The sequence below is a fragment of the Corella eumyota genome, chromosome 7 (genome assembly GCF_963082875.1).
Source record: "Corella eumyota chromosome 7, kaCorEumy4.1, whole genome shotgun sequence".
Lineage (NCBI taxonomy): Eukaryota > Metazoa > Chordata > Ascidiacea > Phlebobranchia > Corellidae > Corella > Corella eumyota.
This window is the reverse complement of record NC_137496.1, coordinates 10478555-10505885: the sequence shown is the minus strand read 5'-3', so window position 1 is coordinate 10505885 and position 27331 is coordinate 10478555. Positions and strand designations below refer to the sequence as shown.

Here is a 27331-nt window from a genome sequence, read left to right as displayed (position 1 = left end):
TAGGTCCAAATTTATATAATTTAAATTACCTAAAGTTAGTGAAATGATAAATTAGGCCATTTGCCAAATTTAAACCGTTGGTCGTGATGATATAAATAACGAAATGAAGTTTAAACGGAAAAATTAAAATATATTAGAGTATGCCAAAGCACGAAATTGCTTGTATACAAAAATGTATTGATTTTTAAAATTTGTTTTAATGACTGGGCTTACATTTATGTCTGGAATTTTAATTAAAAATTGCAATGGTTTTACAAGTTATTAGTAACTACATAGTTTATTAGTTATTTTTAGAGTTTGATAATTGTAAAGCCAGGCAAACTATAGATTATTTTTAGATAGGTTTAAAGGTTTTAAGATATTGTTAGTAAAATAAAGGGCTATAATATTGATTTGTAAAATATTAATCTTTACCTTGAGCAGATATTTTGTTAAATATTAACGTTTTAAGAGCTGTAAAATAAAGGGTTTTAAAGCTATTCAGTAGAAACAAAGTAATAAAAAACAAACATGTATATTCACAAATTCTAGTTTTTTAAATTATAATAAATTTGCATAATTTTAATTAACACTAATGAATTATTTTAATAATTAGTTTGTTTAATTTTCTAGTTTGTAATTCTGCAACGAATTTTAAGATGTTTTAACAGTTTTTAAAATGATATTTTAGGTGTAGAGAAATTGGTCTGATATTAAAGTAATGTAGTTGTAACGTATGTCTATAATGGGAGATGTTATAAATTTTGTTCCACACCGAATTAGAAGCCGAATTGAACGAGCTAACAAGTTTAGATACAGCGCCCCGAGTCGTCTACAAAATTTACACAACTTATATGAGAAAAATATTCAAAATCCAGCCGAAAATAACCAAATTTTGAACCTAAAAGCAACTTCTGTGTCTGATTTATTAACTTTAAACAACATATCGTATATTGTACCGTCACCTAGCTTTGAAAGTGACGTCATAATTGATAATTTGTACAGTCATAACACAACAAACATGCGCTTAAATTCGCAAACGAACGAGGAACCGAATAATAATGATCGTAAGTTTCAGCCTAAAGCAGCTGAAATTGATCGAAATGGTTGTATGAGTTCACCAGATAGAACCAATAATCAGCAGAATGGTTCATTACAGCAAGAAAATAACAATTTAACTGCTACCACTTCGCTAAGTGCCACAAAAACGGACCTTTTTGAAAATGGGATTACTAGGCCTAAGTTTGAAGAAATGCGAAATAAGTTTTTAATTCGCGAAAACGAAAATGAAAACTGTAAAAAAGCAACTCAAAATATTAACACTGCCAGTCCGGACATAATTAATAAACTTGCCAGTGCAATAACTAGTGAATTAACGCTGGAAAATAGCAACAGACAGGCTGAAAATGTCCCTACTGAAAGTTTATCTGAAACTACTGTAAATAATACACAACTCGACGACGACGATGAAACGTAAGTGTTGTCATTTAGAAACGAAAAAAAAACAATATGTTGCCAAAATTTGAATGCAATCACGAAAAAACAGTGTAAATTCTGCAAAAACACATTCTATTTTTAAAGTATTTTTGCTGGTGCAATAAGGTTTCCGGTTATTTAAATTTCAAAGTGCAAGTTCGAAGCTATACAACAAATATTGTAAATTAAGCCTGTCGTTTTAATACCAAAGTGATAAAACCTAACTCGAAAAGTTACAACAAATATATTTAATCCAACGGGACGCATAATATACTTACTTTTTAAACTTATATATTAATTTTAAATGTTTACAGAATTTTGCTTTAAGGTTATTTTATGTAAACAGCCATTACATGTTTATTTATTACAGGTTTGTGGAATACACAGAACATTACATGCCCCTCAAACGAGCCGTATGTCGCTCCCAATCTGACAGTGCCTGTCATAATTCACCCCCTCTCCTCCAAAGAAGAAAATCTGTTCATTTTGCTGACTCTAGAGGGTTAGACCTTGAAATTCGAATCCCATTTGCACAAGCTGATGATTATAAGACTGTACCACCACGGCTTATGGAGGTAAACTGTTAAAATCATGCATATTGACCCATAAACGGCCTTAAGTATTATCTACATTTAAAATAGGGTCTTTATTTTGGCCTAAAATTTATTTTTAAAGCTCTAAATTTAGACCCATTTTCGAGTTTTGAGAAACATTTTTTCGGTAAATAAAACTGCGTGACATCACGAAATCGAAGTTACATGCCTCGTTTCACATATTGTATGAAGTAAGATAGCGTGTAATGATATTGTCGATAACAATAGTAGGAACTCCCGTTTAACCAAATAAATTGAGCCGATCTTATATATTGTAAGGTTAAGGGTGCTTGCTACTGGTAAGCGAATGTGTCATAAATGTGTTGACGTATTTAATAAAAGACTGTCAACAAATTTAGATGTTACCCTTATTCAATGACACATTAATCCCATCAAAGGTACAAGTGTTACATTTTAATAGTACCGATTAAAAATTATTAGTATTTTTTTAATTATTTTTATTTTTTAGGCTTTGGAAAAAGTTCGGGCCGAATTTGGGGGCGAAAAATGCGAGACAGTAAGAGAAAGGGGGGGCTACAACAACCTTCTTTCCCATTTCTCTCTTATTGCCAGTTTCCACCAACCTTTTTTGGATGCAAATTTTCAACAACGGTAAATTCAAAAAAAAAAAATTTTTAAATTAATTTTCCGCCAAAATTAAGTATTGTCATGTTTTTTTTGTAACTTTTCTATTTCACAATTATATTATTTATTGCATCATTCTAAAACAGTTTCCGTTAGTTATGCAAAAATGTATTTACCAACGCATTGGCCAAGTTTAAACGAAGGTCACAACAAAAAAACAAAAAAAATTCAATATTTTCTAACAATAACATACATCGCTACTTGAACAATTACAATACATTGTATAGCTCTATTGTTAAAGACATTGTTATACTTTAATAATGGTAGACTGAATATATATAAAATAATTGGGTGCTTGTTATTTCAAATTTTTTTGCCCCCTTTAGATATTGTAAATATTTGTAATGGGCAAATTAGATACAAAAAAATTTAAAATTGCCTATATATATATTACTTTGTTGTATAATATTAACTTTGTACTATTACAGGGACATATTAGAAAGTTTAATGTTTATTAATTCTGTGTAAAAACTTGATAAAAACGTGATATTTTAAAATGGAATTATGCGACCTGTTATTTTCCAAGTAAAACTTAATTAAAATTTAGTTAATTAAATACAGCTCACATTAATTTTAAAAATATTATATATATACTATATTGTTTCATTTTAAAAAGGTTTTAAAATTTTTTTTGATAAGTTTTTGAATTTTTTTATTGGGTAAGGGTGTGCTGTTGTGACGTGTTTGAGCTATCTGTAAACGCCGCGCTCAGGGGCAAATAGTGTGGCATTGGTGCGGCTCGAACCCGAAACCTTTCGGTGTGTTTGAGCTATTTGTAAACGGCAGGGTTAAGAGCGAACAGTGTGGCATTAGTGCGGCTTGAACCCGAAACCTTGATGTGTGTGTTTTTTTTATATGTAAACGCCGCGGATCTAACCCGAAACCTTTCGGCCCGTCGTCTGCTGCGATGACCCATATACTAAAATATTTTAACCCATGTTTTTTGTTTACTTTATAGAATAAGTGACCAACGCGTCTGCCTAGAGAGCATCTCAATATTACCCAACTCCCACTCCATCACTGGGGTCATAAGAGTCGTCAACCTTGAGTTCGAGAAACGCGTTTCCGTCCGTTTTACCATCGACAATTGGGAGTAAGTATTACATCACAATGTTTAATTATGACGTAAAACTAATAAAAAACAAAGGGCTAATGTCATTAATTTTTTCTTTGCCAAAAAAATCGGTAATTTAAATATCAGACAATATAATAGTCTTTCAAACTGGCAAAGGCAGCTTATAACTAGACTGGCATTTAGCTAAAGTTTGCCTGCGTTTATGCTAAAAATTTTCCCTTTTTTTGGTAAATACGTCGTGTAAAAATGCAAATTACAGCCATTATAGCAATACATATTCAGGTAAGTCATCTGCAAAGCTAAAAAACAAAATTCCTGAAAGTGGTAAACAGAAAAACCGCAAGATAATCTTCATAAACTATAAACAACAAATCAGCTTAAATCACGATATTGTATCGTGCTTGTATAGTGGATGTTGTTTGTTATTATATGCTGCATTTACTACGTTTATGAATAAAAGGAATTTTATATTATTGATTGTTCAAATGTAGGGGTTACTTTACCCCTGGCCCCGGGTTTAAAATTGCATTCATTATTTTAAGGTATTTTTGACCTAGTGATGATTACCCCCCTTTTTATGTGGGGTATTATAGACCCAAAAACGAATAACCCCCTTTTATGTAGAAGGGTATTATAGACCCAAAAAATTAAAACCCCCTTTTATTTAGGGGGTATTATATACCCATAAATGACTAACCGCCTTTTTAACTTTAAGATGCTTAACCCATTTTTTATGTAGAGGGTATTTTAAACTCATAATGGGCTAACCCCTTTTGATGAAGGGGGCAATATAGACTAAGGGACCCCTAATCCCTCAACTCTGGGTCAATAGATCTCAAAAATTGGTCGAAAAACTTAAAGAGTTGAGGGGTTGAGATACTATTGACCCAGAGTTTAGGGATTAGGGGTTTAAGTATTTTTTTGTTATTTTCAGCACAATGCAAGATATTCCTGCCTGCTACGTCTCCAGTTTACCCGCCCACAACCAAGACCAGTTCTCCTTCCACGTGGTGGCGCCAAAGGACATGCACAACGAGGATAAAATCGAGATGGCGATCTGCTACAAACTGATCAGCGGCGGACGCGAATTCTGGGACAACAATCTTAACGAGAATTACGTCATCACCTACGTGGAGCATATGACGTCGAAATGTGATGACGCGATGATGACGTAGTCGCGCGTATTTTGTGCCCTTAATGCGTACTTCAAGGTTATAACACGATCGAAAAAGTTCAAAACTTGATTTTTTTATAATCAGGCGCCTCTTTAGCATCATCTAGCGGCCGTTAGTTTTTGCGCTTGCGAATTAAATTTTGTTTTTAGATTAAATTTAAAACTCGAAAAAATATCTTTTTAGCCATTGACTAGTTGCAGATGCCAACAACTTTAAATAATCAATTACTCTACATTTAATCTCAATCTAGAACTACCTCGAAACTGTGAAAATAATACCCACTCTCTTGTCCATTTGCTGTTTATAATCAGGCGCCTCTTTAGCATCATCTAGCGGCCGTTCATTTTTGCGCTTGCGGGTTGAAAATTCGCGTTTTTCGAAAAAAAATCTTGAGTTTTAATTTTTGTTATTTTTTTTGCACTTTCTGCTGAGCGACACTGTAATTAAAGATATTGGTTGAAAGAATAAAGTGTTAAGTTGTGTTTGTATGCAAAAAACTGGAATTCTAAAGGTATAGAATTAAAAATGAACCTGAGTTTTGAATTGGTATTTTTTCTATGAAAAAGACAACGGAAAAAATTAATGTTAAAAATCATAGGCTGTATGCTTAAAAGTTTGCTGTTGTTTTTTCTTTGTTGTTCACTGTTTCGAAAGCACATGATATATATATATTTATAGGTTTTGTTTTAATAAAACTTTACACAAAAAGTTGTGGCAATATTTCAAGACATTTTTAATTGATTAACAACCGCAAATTTTTTCCCAGATATAGAAAGGAAAAATGTGTGGCTTTAACATGGGGTAACATTTATAACCCTGACCCAACCTTAAGTTAACTTTAACAGATTTGAATATTATAAACTTATAATGCCGGCCAATTAAACTACCGATTGATTTTTGACTTAGCAGGAGTTCATACCGTTTATAGCGCCTTACTCATGGGCGCTACAGCATGAAAACAGTCAGGGTCGAACTCAAGACCTTATGTTGTAAAACCAAGTGTTCTAACCACTACATCATGCCATAAATTATAATTCAAAAAATGCCTAAACAATTAACACCCCTCAAAGCCATTAAGAAATTTTAAATTTTAAACATAAAGTAGTTAAATAAAATCAAGAATATATAACACTATACCTACACCATTATTGTTTATTGAATATTTGATTTAAGGGCCACAAATATTTTATGAATTAATTCTTTTCCTGTAATTCTTGTAAAATGATTTCTTAAGCTACTCCAAAGATAACCAACATCTAAAAAAATCAAAATTTTTGTTAATGATATTAAAGTACCAGAAAGTAAGAGTGTAATAATTAATAATTAATGTTAACATCATACCTTTAGGTAACTTCATTCCATCGTAAAATAATTTCTCCTCTAACTTTAAAAATCCAATCATGGCTGAAATCTTTACTTGCTGATTTGGCATCTTGAAATAAAAATGTTATGTAATATAAAAATCAACATAAATTTGTATTTCCGAAAATATATTTAACACACTGTCAGTATAGTGTAGTGGTTAGAACACTTTGCTTTACTACATACAGTACGGGATTTAAAATCCACTGCTTCCATGCTGTAATGTCCTTAATTAAGGTGCTTTAAATGGTACAAACTTTTGCATAGCACAAAAAAGAATTAGCAGTTTAATAATCGAAAAATTATAGTTAATAATATCCAAACTGCTAAAGCCAACTTAAGACTGGGTCAGAGTAACATATGTTACTCTGTTTTAACTGTGAGGGCGGCCTTTTTAAAATAAGAACAAAAAATAAACAAAAAATAATCAAACTTGGCTTAATAGGTTAACTTACCAAAATTTTTTTCTCAAAAAAGGCAAAAATAAATTTGTAGACATTGTTGTTAAGAGCACACATTTTTCCCACTGTTTCACAAACTAAATCACAAATTAATGATTGTCTGTGTATAAGGGTTGGGAAGCCACTCAATTGAAAATTATCTGGCAACACTAGGTCATCTTGGTTTTCAAAATCTAAAAAAGTTGGAAATTTCTAAATTAATGTTTTTTTAATTTTTTTATCCTCGATGTGGGAAGATGGACTTGATGGACTTAAACATAGAGTAACATTTGTTACCCTGACCCAGTCTTGAGTTGACTATGGTAGTTTGAGATATTATTGATTATAATTGCCTATTAAGAAATTTGCCAATTAATTTTAGCTCTGCAAAAGTTCATACCGTTCATAGCGCCTTACAACTGATGCTACAGAATAAAAGCAGTGGGGATCAAACCCAAAACCATAAAACTATACAAAATTTAAGTTAAACTCTTACTTGTTAAAAGTGAAAGTAGAAACTTCATGAACAAAATTTTTTCTTCATTTCTTTCCTCAGTTTTGTTCCCAAGCATGAAGTAAACCGGATCAAATCGTTGAAAAAGCAAATCGGAAATATAACTCACAATATCAAGGGAAACCCTTGCATGAGAACAAATTTGTTGTAATTTAACGGAAACGCTGTTTTCCAGGGTTGCCAAGTAGGGAATCGTAATTTCAAATAATTTAGCCTAAAAAAATAAAAATTATATATTGCAAATTTTTTAAATTTTTAACTACTTAATTTAAATTTTTAATAACTTTTAATTACCTGTAAATTTTCGCATTTTTGACACAATTCTTCGCAAAATAAATGCTCACAATTATTATAGATAGAGCAAAGTAAATTTAAATAATTTTCGTTCAAACTGAAAAGAAATATTTTATGTTTTCGTTGAGCTGAAGATTTCATGCATTCAAGAGTTATGGAAAAGTTTGTAATAATGGAGTCATCTATAAATAAAATACAAGACAATTAATTTTTAGGAAGGTTGACTTCACACCCTAAACATAGAGTAACATTTGTTACGCTGACCCAGTCTTAAATTACCTCTTGGTAGTTTAGGATGTTATAGACTATATATAGGTTGCCTGATTATATAGGTTGCCTGATTACACCAATCTGCCATTGGTGTTTGGCTCAGCAGGGGCTTGAATATTTGCACTACAGCATGAAAGCAGTGGAAATTAAACCTAAGGCCTGATATAGTATGTCAACCTAATAACACTACATTAATATTACAGAAAATTTAGTTTTTAAAATCCACTTACCTGATTTGATTTGACAGTAATTTAAACTTTTTTTTCCCAGTTCATTGAATATCGAAGTTAATTGCTTGGGTAAAGATGAAAGAAGGCAAGAGATACTCTCATTTCTAATATGAATAAACAAGTTAAATTATGTCAAGTTATGTATATATATTGCTTAACAAAAATTCTACTTTATGCTAAACTGCCAAATACTAACCACAACACCATGATGTCATAAAATATATCCCATATAAAAAAACCTTTTGATGAAATTATTAAAAAGTATAAAGATATTAACTTACTTAAGAAGTGTGGCATGTTGTTGGAACATTTTGATAAGAAACTTGGTAATTATTCCTTTATTTGGGTGTTTAGTTGACAGTGAATTACAATATAAATAAAGTGGTTCAACTAGTAAATTCTGTTCTTCTGCAATATATAATATATCAAATTTTCACTATACGAAAGCTTTTGTTGTATATATATTTATTGATACGGCAAGGTCAACTTTACAGCATAAACATAGAGTCACATTTGTTACCCTGACCCAGTCTTAAGCTGACTTTGTCATTTTAGGATATTATTAATTATAAATAGCCGATAATTAAGCTGCTGATTAAGTGCTAGCTTAGCAGAAGTTTATACCTTTTATAGCACCTTACTCAAGGTCGCTACAGCATAAGAGCAGTGGGAATTAAACCCAAGACCTTACGTAGTGGGGTAAAAACCAATATACACTTACCTTCAACGTTCATAAAATGAAATAATGTTTCCACACAATTTAACAAACTTTCCAAATGTTCTGTTATAATTGGTGATCTATATTCAACCCCTTCATTTAATATCGTGGAAATAAAAGTTAACACTTCTGATATGTTGTCATCATTTGAAATTGTTTCAGGAGTTGTAAGTAACGATATTAGATTACAAATATTTAAGTTGATTTCCATAATGTCAAATTTCTAAAAAAAAATATTGGTCATTTTTAATTCGGAAAAAAATAACTATAATATAACAATGAAAATAGAATTGCAAGATTATTTAAAACATTTAATAACAAAAAAAAAATTATAAATTTTAATAAAGAGTTTAGCTTTTATAAGTCAATTCATACCTGGTTACTGTACCCTATAGCAAATACACAATTTTTTATAAGTCGATTCATACCTGGTTACTGTACTATTAACAGATATACAAGTTTTATAAGTCAATTCGTACCTGGTTATTTGGTCCCTTTGTTTTACTAGTTTTGATATGCTCACTTTCTAGGTAAGGAAAATTTGAAATAAAATGTTTTTGGAACATCGGAAAATAATGACGACGAATATAATCAACCTTTTAATAAATATGAACAAAATTATAAACAAAAAGTTTTTTTTAAGTAATAAATATAAATGAAAACCGGCAGCGTGGTGTAGTGGTAAGAACACTTGCTACACCACTATGAGGTCATGGGTTCAATCCCCACTGCTTTCATGCTGTAGCGCCTTTGAGTAAGATGCTATAAACGGTATGAACTCCTGCTGAGCCAGCACTTAATCAGCAGTATAATTATCAGGCAATTAAAGTCTCTATAATATCCCAAACTGCCACAGACAACTCGAGATTGGGTCGCGGTAACTGTTTTTACTCTATGTTTAGGTTGCCCATTCAACCTTCCCAAATCGAGGAAAAAAATATATACAAAAAAAAATACCCCAAACTGCCAAAGTCAACTCAAGACTTGGTTGGGGTAACAAATGCTATATTTAAGCTATAAAGTCAGTCTTTCCACTTACCATAATTTTCTTATCATCTGTGGAGTTACAACAGTTTTTACATAGTTGATAAGTGATTGACAACACGACCCTCATGGTAACAATGGCTTCATTGTCTTTTGGCAAAATACCATTTCCACCTACCTCCAACCAACATTGTATTAGAAGAGGGATTATAACTTTTATTAAGTTAACGTCGCTCATCTTTGTTGTTTCAGTTATAATTGTTGTTTTGTTAAGATCCCTAAAAATACAGAATTGAATTCTATTAGGATTAGTGACCAGGTTTTAATACGTTTTTTTTGTATTAATTTATTCTTAATGTGGAAAGGTTGACTTCACGACTTTAATATAGAGTAACATTTGTTACCCTGACCCAGTCTCAAGTAAATTTTGGCAGTTTGAGATATTATAGATTATAATTGCCCGATAAATAAGCTGCTGATTAAGTATTTGCTCAGCAGAAGTTCATACTTTTTATAATGCCTTTCTTCGGACATTATAGCATGGAAGCAAGGAGAATCAAACCCGGGACTTCATGTTGTTTGGTTTGGTGTTGTAATCAATATATCAGTTAATAAAAAAATGTTTTCATAAATTAAAAATTGTTTCTTACTTTAACAAAATTCCTGAACCACAACCTCTTGGTTTAAGTAAATTTACACCAACATTGTCATCATTCCATTGTACTCTCTTTTCAACATTTACATTTTTATTTGAGGACAAAATACCGTCAGAAAATGTTATTTTTAACAAAGTTTCCAATCGAGTTAAAACCCTGATTCGCCAGGTAATTGCTGACTCCTTTTTCGACATTTTAAGAGTCAAAACCCTTCCTCCGACATCACCTTGTTTGGAAGATATAAGTTCGATGAAATATCGTAAAAGTTTTTGGTCATCATGACGACAGATAAGTTGGGGGTAGAATTTTAGACAAAGGTCAAAAACCTAACAACAAAAAAAAATATTATCATTTTTATGCAATTAACATGTATATGAAGTTGATACATTTTAGTATTTATTTATCCTCGATATGGAAAGGCTAACTTCACAGCCTAAACATAGAGTAACATCAGTTACCCTGACCCAGTCTCAAGTTGCCTTTGGCAGTTAAGAATATATAAAAAACAAATTTTATGTAAGCAGTGAAATTGAATCATTTAATGCCAACTTGCCCAGATTCTTAACTAAAGCCTAACATCGCAAATAAAATACTCTAAAAGCTTAACTTACCTTAAATGAGTCCTTCTGTACACCAGTTGATATATGTGACATTGCACAATACAGATGAGACAAAACTAAGGAAAAGTGAGGCGCCATTTTCCTTTCAGAGAGCATTGAAAACAAAACAGCAAGAACATTAATGCAAGATTTTCTAAAGAAAATTAAAACTTTATTATGTAAACTAGAAAAAAATATATATATTCATATATATTATAGACCTTGACCGGCAGCGCGGTGTAGTGGTAAAAACATCTGCTACACCATTATGAGGTCGTGGGTTCAATCCCTACTGCTCTTATGCTGTAGCGCCCTTGAGTTAGGCGCTATAAACGGTATAAACTCCTGCTGAGCAAAGGTGGGCACCAAATCGTTAATGCGTTAAACATTAAATAACGAAGTTAATTTTTTTGTTAAAATTTAACTTTTAAGTTAATTTTAAAAATCGTTATCGGACCTGTTAACTTTCGTTAAATTGTGCTTCCGTTAAATTAAGCCCGTTAACTCAATATTTTACAAGTAAATCCATGGTAATATAAGGAATATATATGTTTAAAATCGCCGTTTATCGGGTTTAATCGTCGCAATTTTTAAACGATGTAAGTAATTACTATCCGGCCACTGTTATTTTGGCATTAGGCCTAAGCCCGTTTTAAAAACTTCTTCTAAACCTTTTTTGTCTAGTTAAAACATCGATTAAGAAAAAAACTATTTTTTTTAAATCTTTTTTTATACAAAAGGTAATTTCTTTGTTTGTTTTAATTAAATTTTAACGTTAACGTTTAACGATAACCTCCGTTACACATGGTTTAATTTAACGAAAAAACGTTAGCGAAGTTACTGTTATGTGTAACGAATAACCATTTAACGAAGTTTCTTTTTCGTTTAACTGTGCCCACCTATGCTGCTGAGCCAGCACTTAATCAGCAGTATAATTATCGAGCAATTATAATCTATATAATATCCCAAACTGCCACAGGCAACTCGAGACTGGGTCGGAGTAACTGATATTACTCTATGTTTAGGTCGCGCATTTGACCATCCCACATCGAGGATAAATTTAAGTATAAAAAAAAACTACAAAATAATTAACTGCTGTTTGTGGTGCACAGGCAAATTAATGTGGGAAAATATTAGTTAAGAGTTGCAACCATAGTACAACAACTAAAACCAGACAGTAAGGCAGGCTATTTTTTGCTAAAAAAAAATTTTTACAAACCTGACATCAGCTTCTTCATCTGTAATTGTTTTTACAACTTTCTCCAAAATTCCTGTCCCATCAATTACTAGGTTCTGATTGGCTAGTAAGATTTCTTTTAAACCAATCAGAGATTGTTGTCGAAAAGTTGTGTTAAAGTGATTGAGGTGACTTAATAATTCCGGAATAGTTTGTTTTCTAGATGTTGTAACTTCATACTAAATATTAAAATAAAATATTTTTAATAAAAAACTTTATTAAACAATAAATACTTAAATTAAAAATTAAAAAAATTTTTTTTTAACCACATAAAAGTCCTGTGTTTAATTCCCACTGCTTCTTTGTTATAGCAATTTGTGCTAAACAATTTAAGGATTTAAAAGTAGGGCAGCGTACACGCACGAGATTTTTTTCGGTGAAAAAAATGCACGCCCGAAATTAACGTTTTGCACGCCTGGTTTTAAAAAAAATTTGTGCACGCGCAATGCTGACGCCTGTTTTATTTAAGCCAAATTTAAGTAAAGCACGCTGACAAAAATCACGCGTGCACGCGTAGACCGAAAATCGTAGTATGCGTGCACGCGCAATCACGCCATTTTTTACGCTTGCACGCACGAGCCAGTCTGGAAAGTAGGGCAGTTTTCGACGAGATCTCGTGCATGCAAACGTAAAAATCAGCGTGACCGCGCGTGTACGCGTACTAAAATTTTCGGTCTACGCGTGCACGCGTGATTTATGTTAGTGTATTTACCTTTAATTTTGTATTTACTTTTAAAGCCAGGCGTGCAAAACGCCAATTTCAGGCGTGCATTTTTCTTACTGAAAAAAATCTCGTGCGTGTACGCTGCCCTACTTTCCAGACTGGCGCACGAGATCTCGTCGAAAACTGCCCTACTTTCCAGACTGGAACCTTACTGAGACAAAAACAATCGACAACATATTATTACATTATGGGTAATGTTTATTAAATCTGCAAAAGCAAATTGAAGCAAGAAAAAAATTTTTCAGTCAGCAAGAATCGAACCCAGTATCGCATGTAGTGTGTCTATATGTGAAGTGATTTTACCACTACATTTAGCCAAACAAATAAAAACAAAATAAACTTAATAGTTTAGTTAAATCAGTACATGTTACACTTAATTAACAAATTTAAGACGATATTAACCTTTTAAAACTTACAGCATTTTGATTTTTAAGTTGAGTTGGAATAAAAATCGACTGAGATTTAAACGAAGTTTCTGTCGCGTTATCTGCTTGAGGTTTCCGTTTTCCAACTTTTAACTTCACTTTATTAAAATCTTTCTTCTTTGCCTTCGTTCTTCGACTTGTTTTTGCCATTTTTACCACAAATATTTAGTAAAAAAGCGATTATTTAATAGAAATATCCGCAAACTGTCGTTTCCTGCATTTATATACAAACTTTGAAAAATAAAAACACGTGTTTTTCGGGGATTTCCCATCTTATAATAGAAATCATATAACAACATTTAGTCATTTGTCCTCTTAAGCCAAATATTTTAAATCTTCTATTTTTGATAAGAGCGCGTTTCAAAACTTTACAGTGGTAACATTATTTTATTATTAATACAAAAAATACAACACAATAAAAATAGGATTAAAAAATTTACTAAAATCGACAAAAAAAAATCACAAGATAAGTACAATCTATATAGGAAATTGAGTAAGTTTAAACACACAATAAATAATACTTATAATTACAATAAACACAAAAAGTAAATTAAAAATTAAACATTCGTGTCAGTATTTTTTTCGGAGCTTGATTTACTTTTCCCCCCACTACTAATATTAAGATTGGTCCCCTTAGTTGAGCTACTACTGTAGGTTGAAGTGGGAAGCCAAACCAGTCTTATTTTTCTATTTCTAACACAGTACAGTAAAAATATCGCCAAACCCTATTAAAAATATAATTATAATAATTGGTATAGTTAAACAGGTATAATAGTGTAGTGGTAAGAACACTTGCTACACCACACATGGGTTCGTGGGTTCAATCCCCACTGACCTCATGCTGTAGCACCCTTGAGTAAGTCGCTATAAACGGTATAAACTCCTGCTGAGCCAACCCCTAATCAGCAGTATAATTATCGGGCAATTATAATCTATAATATCCCAAACTGCCACAGTCAACTCGAGACTGGTTTGGAGTAACTGATGTTAGTCTATGTTTAAGTCGTGCATTCAACTTTCCCACATCGAGAATAAAGGCTATTTCTTGTATTTACTTATCCTCGATGTGGGAAGGACAGCTTTACAGCCTAAACATGATTTGTTACCCTGACCCAGTCTCAAGTTGACTTTGCTATTTTGTAATATTGATTATAATTGTCCAATAATTAAACTGTTATTGGATTTTTGGCTCGGCAGAAGTTCATATGATTTATAGTGCCTTACTCAAAAGCCCTACAGCATGAAAGAAGTGGGGATCAAACCAACAATATCATGTAGTAAAACTTGTGTTCTTACCACTATACCACGTTAAAGTTAACACCATATAAATAAATATAAAAAATTAAGTACATACCTGTAAAGAATTGAAGACAGTGAAAAGCCATTGCATTGCTGTTTGAAAGTTGATGTTTTCAGAAACTAGAATAAAGTATCCAAAAATCCAAGTCAATCCCATCATGCTACAAAGTGTAACAGCATTTAATAATCGGTCCCGGGTGTTTCGTTTCTTTGCTGAAGAACGAATCTAAAAAAAATTAAAATATTGTTTTTTTTTTTTAATGAAAAAGGCGGATTTTACAGTCTAAACTTAAGGTCCTAGGTTTAAACCCCACTGTTTTCTCATACTGAAGTGCCCTTTAGTAAAGTGCTATAAATGGTAGAAACTCCTGCTAAGCCAGAAACCAATCAGCAGATTAATTATCGGGTAATTATATTCAATAATATCCTAAACTGGCAAAGACAACTCAAGACTGGGTTGGGGTAACAAATGTTACTCTATGTTTAGGCCGTGAAGTCGACTTTTCAACACCGAGGATAAATAAATATACAAAAATATTGATACTACATCCCACATTGAGAATAAATATAAAAATAAGTATGCTACAACATTAAAGAAATAATACCATTCTGACTTCATAAGATTTTTTTAACAAACTTACAGATTGTTCCTTGCTCCACAACTTGACTGTTATTAAAACAAAAATTGTGAAATTGAAGACAAGGCCAAGACCAACAGGTAGAAGGAAACCCCAATACAAAGAATGGCCTTGTAGCCAACAAGCATTAGGTAGGCGATAGATTGGTAAATTAAAGATATCTAAAAAATAAAGTTTTCTTAATAGTAAAAGGTGGGACTGACTTAATAGCCTAAACAAAGAGTAAATGTGTTATCCCAACCCAGTTTCCAATTGCCTTTGGCAGATTGGGATATTATAGATTTTAATTGCCCGGTAATTATGCTGCTGATTAAGTGCTGGCTCAGCAGGAGTTCATACCGCATAAGAACAGTGGGGATTGAATGAGAGCAGTGGGGATTGAACCCTTGATCTCATGGTGGTGTAGCAAGTGTTTTTACCACTACACCATACTGCCAACATTTTTTGATATACACCTAATATTATTTTAATAATTACAAAGTTTTAAATTTTTACCTTCTTCTTCGTCTTTATTACTTTTAACAATAACAACTGAGATAATAATATCCCAAAAGGCTATGAGAAAAGTCAGTCCATACGCCAAGAAATATTTCACTATTTTTCCTTTTGTATTTCGATTCATGCTAACCTATAAATTAAATTAATTATTCATCTAAATTTTATTTTTTAGTCAATTCACATACATTAATAAGGAAAGGTTGACTATACAGTCTAAACATAGAGTAACAATTGCTACCCTGACCCAGTCTTAAGTTGACTTTGCTAGTTTGAAAAAATAAAGATTATATTTGCCAGATAATTAATTTTTTGATTGTTTTTTTGACTCAAAATTTATACCGTTTATGGCGCCTTACTTAAGGGTACTACAGCATGAAATCAGTGGGAATCGAACCAGGGACCTCACATAGTAAAGCCAGTGTTCTAACCACTATGTATATATATTTATATGTAATCTTTAATAATATTACCTTAATAAAAGCTGCATACATATCATAAGAATTAATTGACATCCAGGCCCAGGTACATAAAGTAGCATAGTGAAGCAGAAAAGCAACAAAATCACATCCTTTAAAAGATTCGGTTCTGTTAATGCCAACAACATACACTAGGTATACTACAAACAAACTGCAGCAGATGTTGATCAAGACAAAGGTGGTTTTCTTGTTCCTTAAATCTCTAAAAATAAAAATTTACTTTTTTTTTAATTATTTATCCTTATTTGGAAAGCCTGACTTTACAAGCTTAAACATAGAGTAATATTTGTTATCATGACCCACTCTTAAGTTGACTTTGGCAGTTTGGGATATTTTAGATTATAATTGATCGATAATTAAGCTGCTGATTAAGTGCTTACTTAGCAGAAGTTGATACCGTTTATAGCGCCTTACTAAAGAGTGCTACAGCATAAGAGTAGTGAGAATCAAACCCGGGACCTCATGTAGTAAAACTAGGTGTTCTAATCCACGTAAAGGCCATAAAATCAAGCATATTACATTAATTGTTTACTCACGCAAAGTATAGGTAAATGCAGACAGTGACCAATAGAAAAAGAATGGATAACCCACTACCAATGTAACTAAAAATAGCAAGCGCAAAATTTGACGGAACTTCGATTGACGTCTAAAAATATTTGTAAAAAAAAATCAAAATTTCCAACTAAAAAAAATTAAAATTACTTTTTTTTAAATAAACTTACAAACAATATGGTTAAACTTGCAAAGTTATTGCAAGAATAACTAGGTGATGTTCTACCATTATTTGTTCTAATACAGTCTGGTTCTATCCATCTTAAAGTATTGAAATTCCACATTTTAATGCTGGAGGCAGTAAGTTGTGTCTAAAATTGAAAATTGATTGAAAAAAAAAAAAAAGTTATTGTCAACAATATTACTTACAAAAAAAATCTACACAGGACCTTACATTTTGCCCAATAATTAAGCTGCTGATTAAGTGCTGGCTCAGCAGAAGTTCATACCGTTTATAGTGCCTTACTCAAGGGTGCTACAGCATAAGAGCAGTGAGGATTAAACCCATGACCTCATGGTGGTGTAGAAAATGTTCTTACCACTACACCACGCTGCCAAATTATCAACAAACAAAAACACCAACTGAAATTAAACCTACCATTAATGTATCATCAATTGGTTGTCTTTCTGGAGGTAAAGTAACATCATTCATTGTAATGGAAAAAGTTGTTGAGGCATTCCTTATGTTTCGTCCACCTACAGTAACAACCTAAAAAAAAATAACTTCATGTAAAAAAAATTTACCGACAAGAAGACATTTTATATTAACCCTCTTCTACCCCAACCCCCTATTTAGAAAACACCCTTTTAACCAAAAACTTTGAACTGATTTCGGTACGCCCCTTCAGTAAAATGGCAGTAATATAAACTGTATTTCGGTAAAATGGTGAATATATTAAATGGCATTAGTAAAATGGTGGTAAAATAAAATGGTCTTTAGTAAAATGGTGGTAATACAAAACGGCTTTAGTAAAATAATGGTAATAAAAATAGTTTTAAGGTAAATAATGGTAATATAAATGGTTTTTAGTAAAATAATGGTAATAAAAATGGTTTTTTAGTAAAATAATGGTAATAAAAAAGGTTTTTAGTAAAATAATGGTAATAAAAATGGTTTTTAGGTAAATAATGGTAATATAAATGGTTTTTAGTAAAATAATAGTAATATAAAACAATTTTCAGTAAAATGGTGTTAAAATAAAATGGTCTTCAGTAAAATGGTGGTAATATAAATGGTTTTTAGTAAAATGGTGGTAATATAAATGGTTTTTAGTAAAATAATGTTAATAAAAATGGTTTTTAGTAGAATAATGTTAATAAAAATGGTTTTTAGGTAAATAATGGTAATATAAATGGTTTTTAGTAAAATAATGGTAATAAAAATGTTTTTTTAGTAAAATAATGGTAATAAAAAAGGTTTTTAGTAAAATAATGGTAATAAAAATGGTTTTTAGGTAAATAATGGTAATATAAATGGTTTTTAGTAAAATAATGGTAATATAAAACAATTTTCAGTAAAATGATGGTAATATAAATGGTTTTTAGTAAAATGGTGGTAATAAAAATGGTTTTTAGTAAAATGGCAGTAATATGAATAGCCACTAATTAAAATCAAAATAACACAAATTATAAAAAAATTTAAAATTTATAAAAAATCACCTGAGTTGTATTTTGTCTAGTATCCAATTGGTTCCCATCCTCAAGTACAATAACATAGAACAGTGTTGGGTTAGTGTAACTATTCATAGTTGCTCTAATACTCCGTCGTGATGGGTTATTTGGATTCCGGAAGTTGACAGTCGTTACTATGAGGTCGTTGTCTTCAGATTGTGCTGCACGAATCGTTGCAAGACCCCTGGCACTAGGTTGAATAATCTAAAAAAATGACGCTTTGCTTAAAGAAATGGTGCTATGGTAAAAAGAAATGGTATATTGGTTAAAAAATGGCACACAGTCTAAAAATGGTGTTTTGGTAAAATTGTGCACTGGTAAAAAAGAAATGGTGCACTGGTTGAAGAAAATGATGCATTGGTAAAAGAAGTGGTGTATTGGTAAGGGAAAATAGTGTGTTGGTAAAGAAAATGGTACATTGGTTGATGAAAATGAACAGTTAAAAATGGTGCTTTGGTAAAACTGTGAACTGGTAACAAAGAAATGGTGCACTGGTTGAAGAAAATGGTGCATTGGTTAAAAAAGATTGCATTGGTAAAAAAATAAAACAATCTTAAAAAAATGGTCATTAGTAAATGAATGGTGCATTGGTTTAAGAAAATGATAAACTGTTTAAATAAATGGTACTTTAGTAAAAAAAATGGTGCTTTGGTAAAATTGTGCACTAATTAAAAAAGAGGAAAAAGAAATAATTAAAGAAATAATGCATTGGTTGACAAAAATGGTGCATTAGTAATAGAAGTGGTGTAGTGGTAAAGAAAATGGTGCACTGGTAAAAAATGGTGCGTTGGTAGAAAAAAAATTGGTTAATTAGTAAATGAATGGTGCATCGGTTTAAGAAAATGATAAACTGGTTAATTAAATGGTGCATTGGTTAAAAAAATGATAAACTGGTTAAATAAATGGTGCATTGGTTAAAAAAAATGGTGATCTATAAAATGGTGCAGTAGCTAAGAAAATGATAAACTGGTTAAATAAATGGTGCATTGGTTAAAGAAAATAGTTTAAGAGGTGGTAAAAACATAAAAATAGTTATATCTAGAACTTCACTAGCTCACTTACATTTACTGCAATGTTGTTAGTTGTTAAAACCAATGAGGTTTGGTTTTCAGGTAGTTCTATACTTTGTACAACATTACGAAGAGAAAAAAGTAGACTTGATCGAACTTCAGTTCTAAATGCATAAAAATTAAGAAATTATGTATATTTTATCATCATAATCTTAGTTTTTTTTGTATTTTTTTCTAGATGTGGAAAGGTCGACTTCACATCCTAAACATAGAGTAACATCAGTTACTTCGACCCAGTCTCGAGTTGCTTTTAGCAGATTGGGATATTAAAGATTATAATAATGCCCGATAATTATGCTGCTGATTAACACAGCTCAGCAGGAGTTTATACCATTTATAGCGCCTTACTCAAGGGCGCTAAACCATGAGATCAGTGGGGATCAGACCAAGGACTTCATGGTGGTGTAGCAAGTGTTCTTACCACTATACCACGCTGCCGGTTCTGATAATTAAAAATGCCCAATAATTAAGCTGGTGATTAAGTGTTGGCTCAGCAAAATTTCAAGTGTTCTAACCACTACACCAACTTTCTAATACCTTAACTACAGCACTACACTGTCAGGATATATAATAAATGTATTAACTAACTCATCAACTTGAACAGGATCTGCTTGGAATATTCCGCCGGAATTTTGAGGTTGTTGGTCCAATGTATTTATAAGTTGGCCAACTGTTTGAAGAATGCTGTTCACTACTTCAGGTTGAGCCTAAAATTTGTCAATAGTAAAAAAGTTTTTTTTCTACTAAAGTGTATTTTGGTAAATTAGACTTAATCATCTTTAGAACTCTTGATTTCACTGCAAAAGGTCCTGGGTTCAATTCCCCCTGCTCTCATGCTGTAGCGTCCTTGAATAAGGTACTATAAACGGTTTGAACACCTGCTGAGTCAATACTTAATCAGCAGTATAATTATCTGGCAATTTTAATTAATAATTTCCCAAACTGTTAAAGGCAACTCGAGACTGGGTCGAAGTAACTGATGTTACTCTATGTTTAGGTCGCGCATTTGACCTTCCCACATCAAGGATAAAAATATATAAAAAAAGAAAAGTTAATCCATGTTTAGACCAAAAAGTTGACCTTCCCACATTAAGAAAAAATAAATACAAAAAATAAAAATAATAAACTAAATACCCTTTGATCATTCACTATCAAATCATTTGTAGCCATCTGTAAAATATCAGCCGTCTGTTGGCTATCTTTAAATGTTAGCGCTTGAGAGCTTGCTACAATGCCTTCCAAACTATTTGCAACGAAACCAATATCAACACTCCCAGTTTGTTGTAACTCTTCCAACTAAAAACAGAAGTAAAAATTATAATTTTTTGTATTTATTCAAACATAGAGTAACATTAGTTACCCTGGCCCAGTCTTGAGTTGTTTGGGATATTATTTTTTTTTTTTTGTTTAAATTTATCTTTGATGTGGGAAGGTCGAATGCGCAACCTAAACATAGAGTAACATCAGTTACACTCCGATCCAGTCTCGAGTTGCCTGTGGGAGTTTGAGATATTATAGATTATAATTGCCCAGTAATTATACTGCTAATTATGTGCTGGCTCAGCAGGTTTTCATACCATTTATAGCGCCTTACTCAAGGGCACTTCAGCATGAGGTCAATGGGAATTTAACCCAGAACCTTCTGTAGTGAAATTACTAGGTAGAAGTTAATTTTGTTTAAAGCTCTTACAAAATAACACTTAGACTTCAAAATAATAAAATTTTAGAGAAACTTTAATTGAAATTATTATATACCATGTTTAAATTTTCCTCTATAGTTTCCATACATGAAGGCATGCGTGGAGATGAAAAATAACGATCCAAGACATCAGTGCAGTTAAAAGGTGAACCATTCAACATTTGTGGAATCTCCAGTGCTGAGAAAAAATAAACACAATTTTATAATAAAATAGTTAATAATGCTATACAAAATTTGGGTAAAAAAAAGCCAATATACAGACTTTAACATAGAGTAACATTTGTTACCTAAACCCAGTCTCGAATTGCCTTTGGCAGTTTGGAATATTTTATTTTTTTGTATATATCTTTATTCTCAATGTTGGAAGGTCGAATGCGCGACTTAAACATAGAGTAACATTTGTTACCCCAACCCAGTCTCGAGTTGACTTAATCAGCAGCATAATTATCGGGCAATTATAATTTATAATTTCCCAAACTGCTGAAGGTAACTCGAGACTGGGTTGGAATAACTTATGTTACTCTATGTTTAAGTCGCGCATTCGACTTTCCAACATTGAGGATAAAGATATATACAAAAAAAAATAATAATTAGATTGTAAAGTCAGCATACCCACATAAAAGATAAGTTTTAACATAAAATACTAAACCAAACAATTGTTATTAAATAGTATTCCTACCTATAAAAGTGCGACATATATCTCGTACAATACTCAAAGAAAAATTGGAAAAACCGTTATCTTCCAAGACAAAATATTGCTCTTCATTTTGGTATTCCCCAGATTGAAGTTCATTAAAACCGGATTGAAATTCATCAAAAAATGCAGCATTTGTGCCATTTACTAGCAAAAACCTTATAACAGCACATTCCCCTGCAAATAAAAAAATGAACAGTTTATTTTTGGGGTTATTTATCCTCGATGTGGGAAGAATAAATGTGCAACCTAAACATAGAGTAACATCAGTTACTTCATCCCAGGGTCGAGTTGCCTTTTTTGGAAGACTTATTTATGGGTGCTACAGCAGAAGAGCAGTGGGGATTAAACCCAGGACCTCATGGTGGTGTAGCAAGTGTTCTTACCACTACACCATGCTGCCGGTTAATTATAATTGCCCGGTAATTATGCTGCTAATTAAATATTGGCTCAGCAGAAGTTTATACCGTTAATAGCACCTTACTTAAGGGTGCTACAGCATGAAAGCAGTGGGGATCGAACCCAGAACCTCATGGTGGTGTAGCAAGTGTTCCTACCACTACACCATGCTGCCGGTTAAAAAACATAGAGTAACATTTGTTACCTTAACCCAGTCTTAAGTTGACTTTGGCAGTTTAATAACGAATTGGTTTTGGGTTTAACAGAAGTTTAATGGCACCTTACCTAAGGGTGCTACAGCGATCAGTGGGGATCAAACCTAAGACACAATTAGTAAATGATCCACAAAATATAAAAATATGGAAAAACAATGGCTAAGAATGTCAACTTACATAAGAACAGAATAAAATAAATCTTACTTTCTGTAAATTCTGGATTCCTGAATATTCCTGAAGTTAAGGGTGTTGTTGTTAATTCTGCCGTTGTAGGCAGCGGCGTAGTTGAAAATGTTGTATCTGTCACAGTTGTTGATTCTAATGTTGTATCTGTTGCAGTTGTTGATTCTAATGTTGTATCTGTCGCAGTTGTTGATTCTAATGTTGTATCTGTCGCAGTTGTTGATTCTAATGTTGTATCTGTCGCAATTGTTGATTCAAATGTTGTATCTGTCGCAGTTGTTGATTCTAATGTTGTATTTGTCGTAGTTGGAAATTCTAATATTGGAGGCAATAGCGGAAAAGGCGGAGTTGGCCTGACAGTGTCCGGAAAAAATGGTAAAGGGGTGCTTGGGAGTAAAGTTGTTACTTCTAAAATAAGTGGGGGTGAGAAAGTGCTGGCCTCTGAAACTGGATTAATTATTCGTGATGGGGGCGTACTAGAAAATGGCGGTAAAGGGGTAGTGGGAGTTGAAGAGTTCTAAAATAAAGAAAATTTTTTACTATTAAAAAAAATTTAAATTTTGTTACGACAAAACATTTTTTATTTCTTGTTGCAAATTTTAAATTTGTTATATTGCTTTGTCCTCAAGTTGTGAGATCGATGCCCACTGCTCTCATGCTGTAGCGCCCTTTTTTAAGTAAGGCGCTATAAACGATATGAACTACTGCTGAGCCAGCACTTAATCAGCAGTATAATTATCTGGCAATTATAATCCATAATATCCCAAACAGCTAAGGCAACTCGAGACTGGGCCGGAGTAACTGATGTACATACAAAAAAAATTTAGGTGATTTAAATCGACTACGACATGTTTTAGCTTACCTGTTGGTTTATACATGCTGGTTGACCAGAACTAACTGCGTCAATGCCTTGAAGTATTTGGCTACAGTTGAAAGGGTATAAGATTGGATAAATGAAAGATCCTAAAAAATGAAGATATTATTTAAATATATATATATGTTAATTTGTATTTATTTATTCTTGATGTGGAAAAGTCGACTTTATGGCCTAAACATCAACATTTGTTACCTTCGACTTGGTCTTAAGAGAACAATGGCAGTTTGAGATATTATTAATTAAAACTGTCCGATAATTAATACATTAATTGGTTTTTGGCTCAGCAGAAGTTTATACCGAATATAGCATCTTATTTTAAAGGGTTCTACAGCATAGGCGCAGTGGGATTCAAACTTTGGACCTCATGTAGTAAAGCCAAGTGTTCGAATCAGTACACGATCATATAAAGTTAAATAAAAAAATTGTGTCAAATTATTTTTTTTAAACAATTAAATAACTTATTTAAGAAAATAGCTGTGTACCTTTAAAAAAGGTTACTAACAATAGATTAAAAAATGCTTACGCTTCATTTAAAATATATTAGAGTCAGCAATTTAATACAAACGTTACAATACTTTTTAAGCATACACAAAAAAATTAAAAAAAAAAATTCCTGAATAGAAAAAAAAAAAATATTATTTAAATATTTCAAAGTATTAAATACCTGATCGGTTAACGCAAAGGTCAAATAGATTAGGAATGGTTCCATATTCTGGATATTGTGAAGCGAAATCATACGAATAATCAACACTCTCTGTTACACTACCATTACTTAATACAACGCTGAAAAAATCACAATCACCTAAAATAAAAAATATATATATTTTTTTTCATTTTTTACTTCGAAAAAGTTAATTTTTGTTACTAGTAACTTAACAAAAAAATAATCCAACTTATAGGGCAGATATTTAACTAGTTATAGCAATATGACGACTATATTTTATTGTTTTTTTTTTTAAATTAAACAATAGAATAAATTAGCGCATTTTTAACGATCTGTTTTTCCATTATTCATCGGCAGCGTGGTGTATTAGTCAGAACACTTGACTTCACTACATAAGGTTCTGGGTTTGATCCCCACTGCTCTTAAGCTGTAGCACCATTTAGTAAGGCGCTATAAACGGTATGAACTTTAGCTGCTAAACCAACGATTAATCATTTATAATCAATAATATTCCAATCTGGAAAAGTCAATTTAAGACTGGGACGGGGTAGCTGATGTTACTCTATGTTAAGGGTGTAAAGTAGAACGTTCAACATAAAAAATAAACTAGATTTATTTGATAAATAAAATATGATTCGAAATTATTTGATTATTTTTAACCTAAAATTTTATAAATAAAAAATATATGCATAAACATTAACTAAGAATATTACATACCTTTGATTTTTAATAAACAAACCAGCATTTATATATAACAAACAAACAAGAATTATTTTTTAATTCATTTTCAAATTATAAATATTACAAGATATAACCGACCAAAATTTCAAAACCTAATAACAATCTTTAAATTTGAATAAACAAACACCTATTAATTAGTAATTAGTGATAAAAATTAAAATTCTATTTTAAAAATTTTAATTTATTTTTGAGTTAGTAATATCATGATATAAAATTGACCAAGATTTAAAAAATTAATAACAACCTTTAAATTTTAATAAACAAACACCTATTAGTAAGTAATTAGTAATAAAAATAAAAATTTTAATTTATTTTTGAGTTATTAATATCATGATATACAATTGACCAAGATTTAAAAAATTAATAACAACCTTTAAATTTTAATGAACAAACACCTATTAATTAGTAATTAGTGATAAAAATTAAAAATTTTAATTCATTTTTGAGTTACTAATATCATGATATACTATTGACCAAGATTTAAAAAAATAATAACAACCTTTAAATTTTAATAAACAAACACCTATTAGTAAGTAATTAGTGATAAAAATAAAAATTTTAATTCATTTTTGAGTTACTAATATCATGATATACAATTGACCAAGATTTAAAAAATTAATAACAACCTTTAAATTTTAATGAACAAACATCTATTAATTAGTGATGAAATTAAAAAATTTTAATTCATTTTTGAGACACTAAAATCATGATATACAATTGACCAAGATTTAAAAAAATAATAACAACCTTTAAATTTTAATATACAAACACCTATTAATTAGTAATTAGTGATAAAAATTAAAAATTTTAATTCATTTTTGAGTTACTAATATCATGATATACTATTGACCAAGATTTAAAAAATTACTAACAACCTTTAAATTTTAATAAATAAACACTTATTAATTAGTAATTAGTGATAATTAAATGTTGTAAATAGAAGAATGAAAACATAATCTGATAATAAACAACATACTAAAATTTCAGATTTTTAAATTCTAAGGAACTAAAGATATGTTCTTTCAAAATTGGGACTAGAAAGAATAAAAATAATAAAAAAATAATGTTAACCATAATAAATAATTAAAAAAACTTACCTTCAGGGAGAACTAGGGATAGAGGTTCAACGGCAGTGCCAGAAACTCTTAGACCTAAACATAATTAAAAAAATTTTAAATTCTTATTTTTTTTTTTGAAAACTCAAAACAGTGATTTTTAAATTAAAATATTACCCGTTATTGGATCATTTTGGCAATGACAATAAGACAAATATAATAACACGGCGCTTAAAAGTATTAACTTTTTCATTATTCTAAATCTTAAAATCTTAATAACTTTAAAAAAATAAATCTAATTTGTTTAAATAAAATCTCAAAATTTAAGGTCACATTTTATATTTTATAATATAACATTTATTCCTAACTACAAAATAAGTCTCTGCGGTTAGACCTAAAAAAAATGAAGTTAAAAACGCCGTTGGCAAAAATTTTATAGTTTTTTAAGTTTTTAAACTAAAAAAAAACGAATCGAAGTGAAATTAGTATTCGAAAGTCTGCCTAAGAAATTAAGATCATGATATAAGTAAAAGACAAAATGTAAAAGTGATTATTTTGAAAATATGACCTCATTTCCGTGAATAGAAAAAGTCGTGGTAATCATACGACTCGGGTTTTTTATTATTTTGTTTTTGACCGCATAATTAAGCAATTGTGACGTCATTATTAACTCTAAAAACGTAAAAAATTAAATCCTACGTAAAAAATTAAAAAAATATTTTTTAAAACATATAATTTTTTTTTTATTTTTTAATAGCAAAAATTACAATTTTATGCCTTTTTTATTGTTTGGTATAAAAACGTGATAATTATAATTCATTTATAAAATGTTATAGTCGAAGTTCTCATTGAATGACTATAGGGTTTTCGAGTTTTTAAAATGAGTAATTTAATTAAAATTTCCAAAATTAGAATGAGTTATTTCGACTAGGAAATTAATCTTAAATTTTATTACCCAAAATTCAAAGAATCAAGATTCGTTAATTAGGATTTTCATTTTCGTTTTATTAATTTTTATTTTTACTTTACTTTTAAAAAATAATTAACCGGCAGCGTGGTGTAGTGGTAAGAACACTTGCTACACCACACATAAGGTCGTGGGTTCAATCCCCATCTCATCTCATGCAGTAGCGCCCTTGAGTAAGGCGCAGCAAAATAGTTATCGGACAATTATAATCTATAATATCCAAAACTGCCACAGGCA

The 27331-nt window shown here is 31.0% G+C and overlaps 3 protein-coding genes across 3 annotated transcripts; 1 reads left to right on the top strand and 2 right to left on the bottom strand.

Moving 5' to 3' along the window:
- Positions 1-586: 586 nt before the first annotated feature.
- On the top strand, positions 587-5760 carry LOC145759729 (uncharacterized). The gene is made up of 5 exons (XM_082573576.1): positions 587-1452; positions 1826-2030; positions 2518-2660; positions 3652-3786; positions 4703-5760. The coding sequence occupies exons 1-5, from the start codon at positions 716-718 to the stop codon at positions 4941-4943; spliced, it is 1461 nt and encodes a 486-aa protein (XP_082429702.1). The 5' UTR covers positions 587-715; the 3' UTR covers positions 4944-5760.
- LOC145760327 (testis-expressed protein 10-like) lies at positions 5271-13546 on the bottom strand. The gene is made up of 14 exons (XM_082574190.1): positions 13388-13546; positions 12230-12426; positions 11023-11164; positions 10406-10737; positions 9811-10033; positions 9251-9367; positions 8775-8994; positions 8335-8461; positions 8054-8157; positions 7554-7735; positions 7242-7473; positions 6761-6939; positions 6285-6375; positions 5271-6199 (listed from the first exon to the last, which is right to left on the bottom strand). Exons 1-14 carry the CDS (start codon positions 13544-13546, stop codon positions 6096-6098), a joined length of 2409 nt encoding a protein of 802 aa, XP_082430316.1. The 3' UTR covers positions 5271-6095.
- A 229-nt stretch (positions 13547-13775) lies between these two features.
- Positions 13776-26513, bottom strand: LOC145759671 (adhesion G-protein coupled receptor G7-like). Its single transcript, XM_082573520.1, has 19 exons — positions 26305-26513; positions 26170-26223; positions 24332-24469; positions 23653-23753; positions 22812-23307; positions 21979-22170; positions 21356-21477; positions 20735-20896; positions 20189-20307; positions 19593-19704; positions 18519-18734; positions 17458-17568; positions 17030-17170; positions 16844-16953; positions 16302-16509; positions 15829-15961; positions 15337-15494; positions 14751-14921; positions 13776-14121 (listed from the first exon to the last, which is right to left on the bottom strand). The coding sequence occupies exons 1-19, from the start codon at positions 26378-26380 to the stop codon at positions 13954-13956; spliced, it is 2988 nt and encodes a 995-aa protein (XP_082429646.1). The 5' UTR covers positions 26381-26513; the 3' UTR covers positions 13776-13953.
- Between the last annotated feature and the right edge of the window lie 818 nt (positions 26514-27331).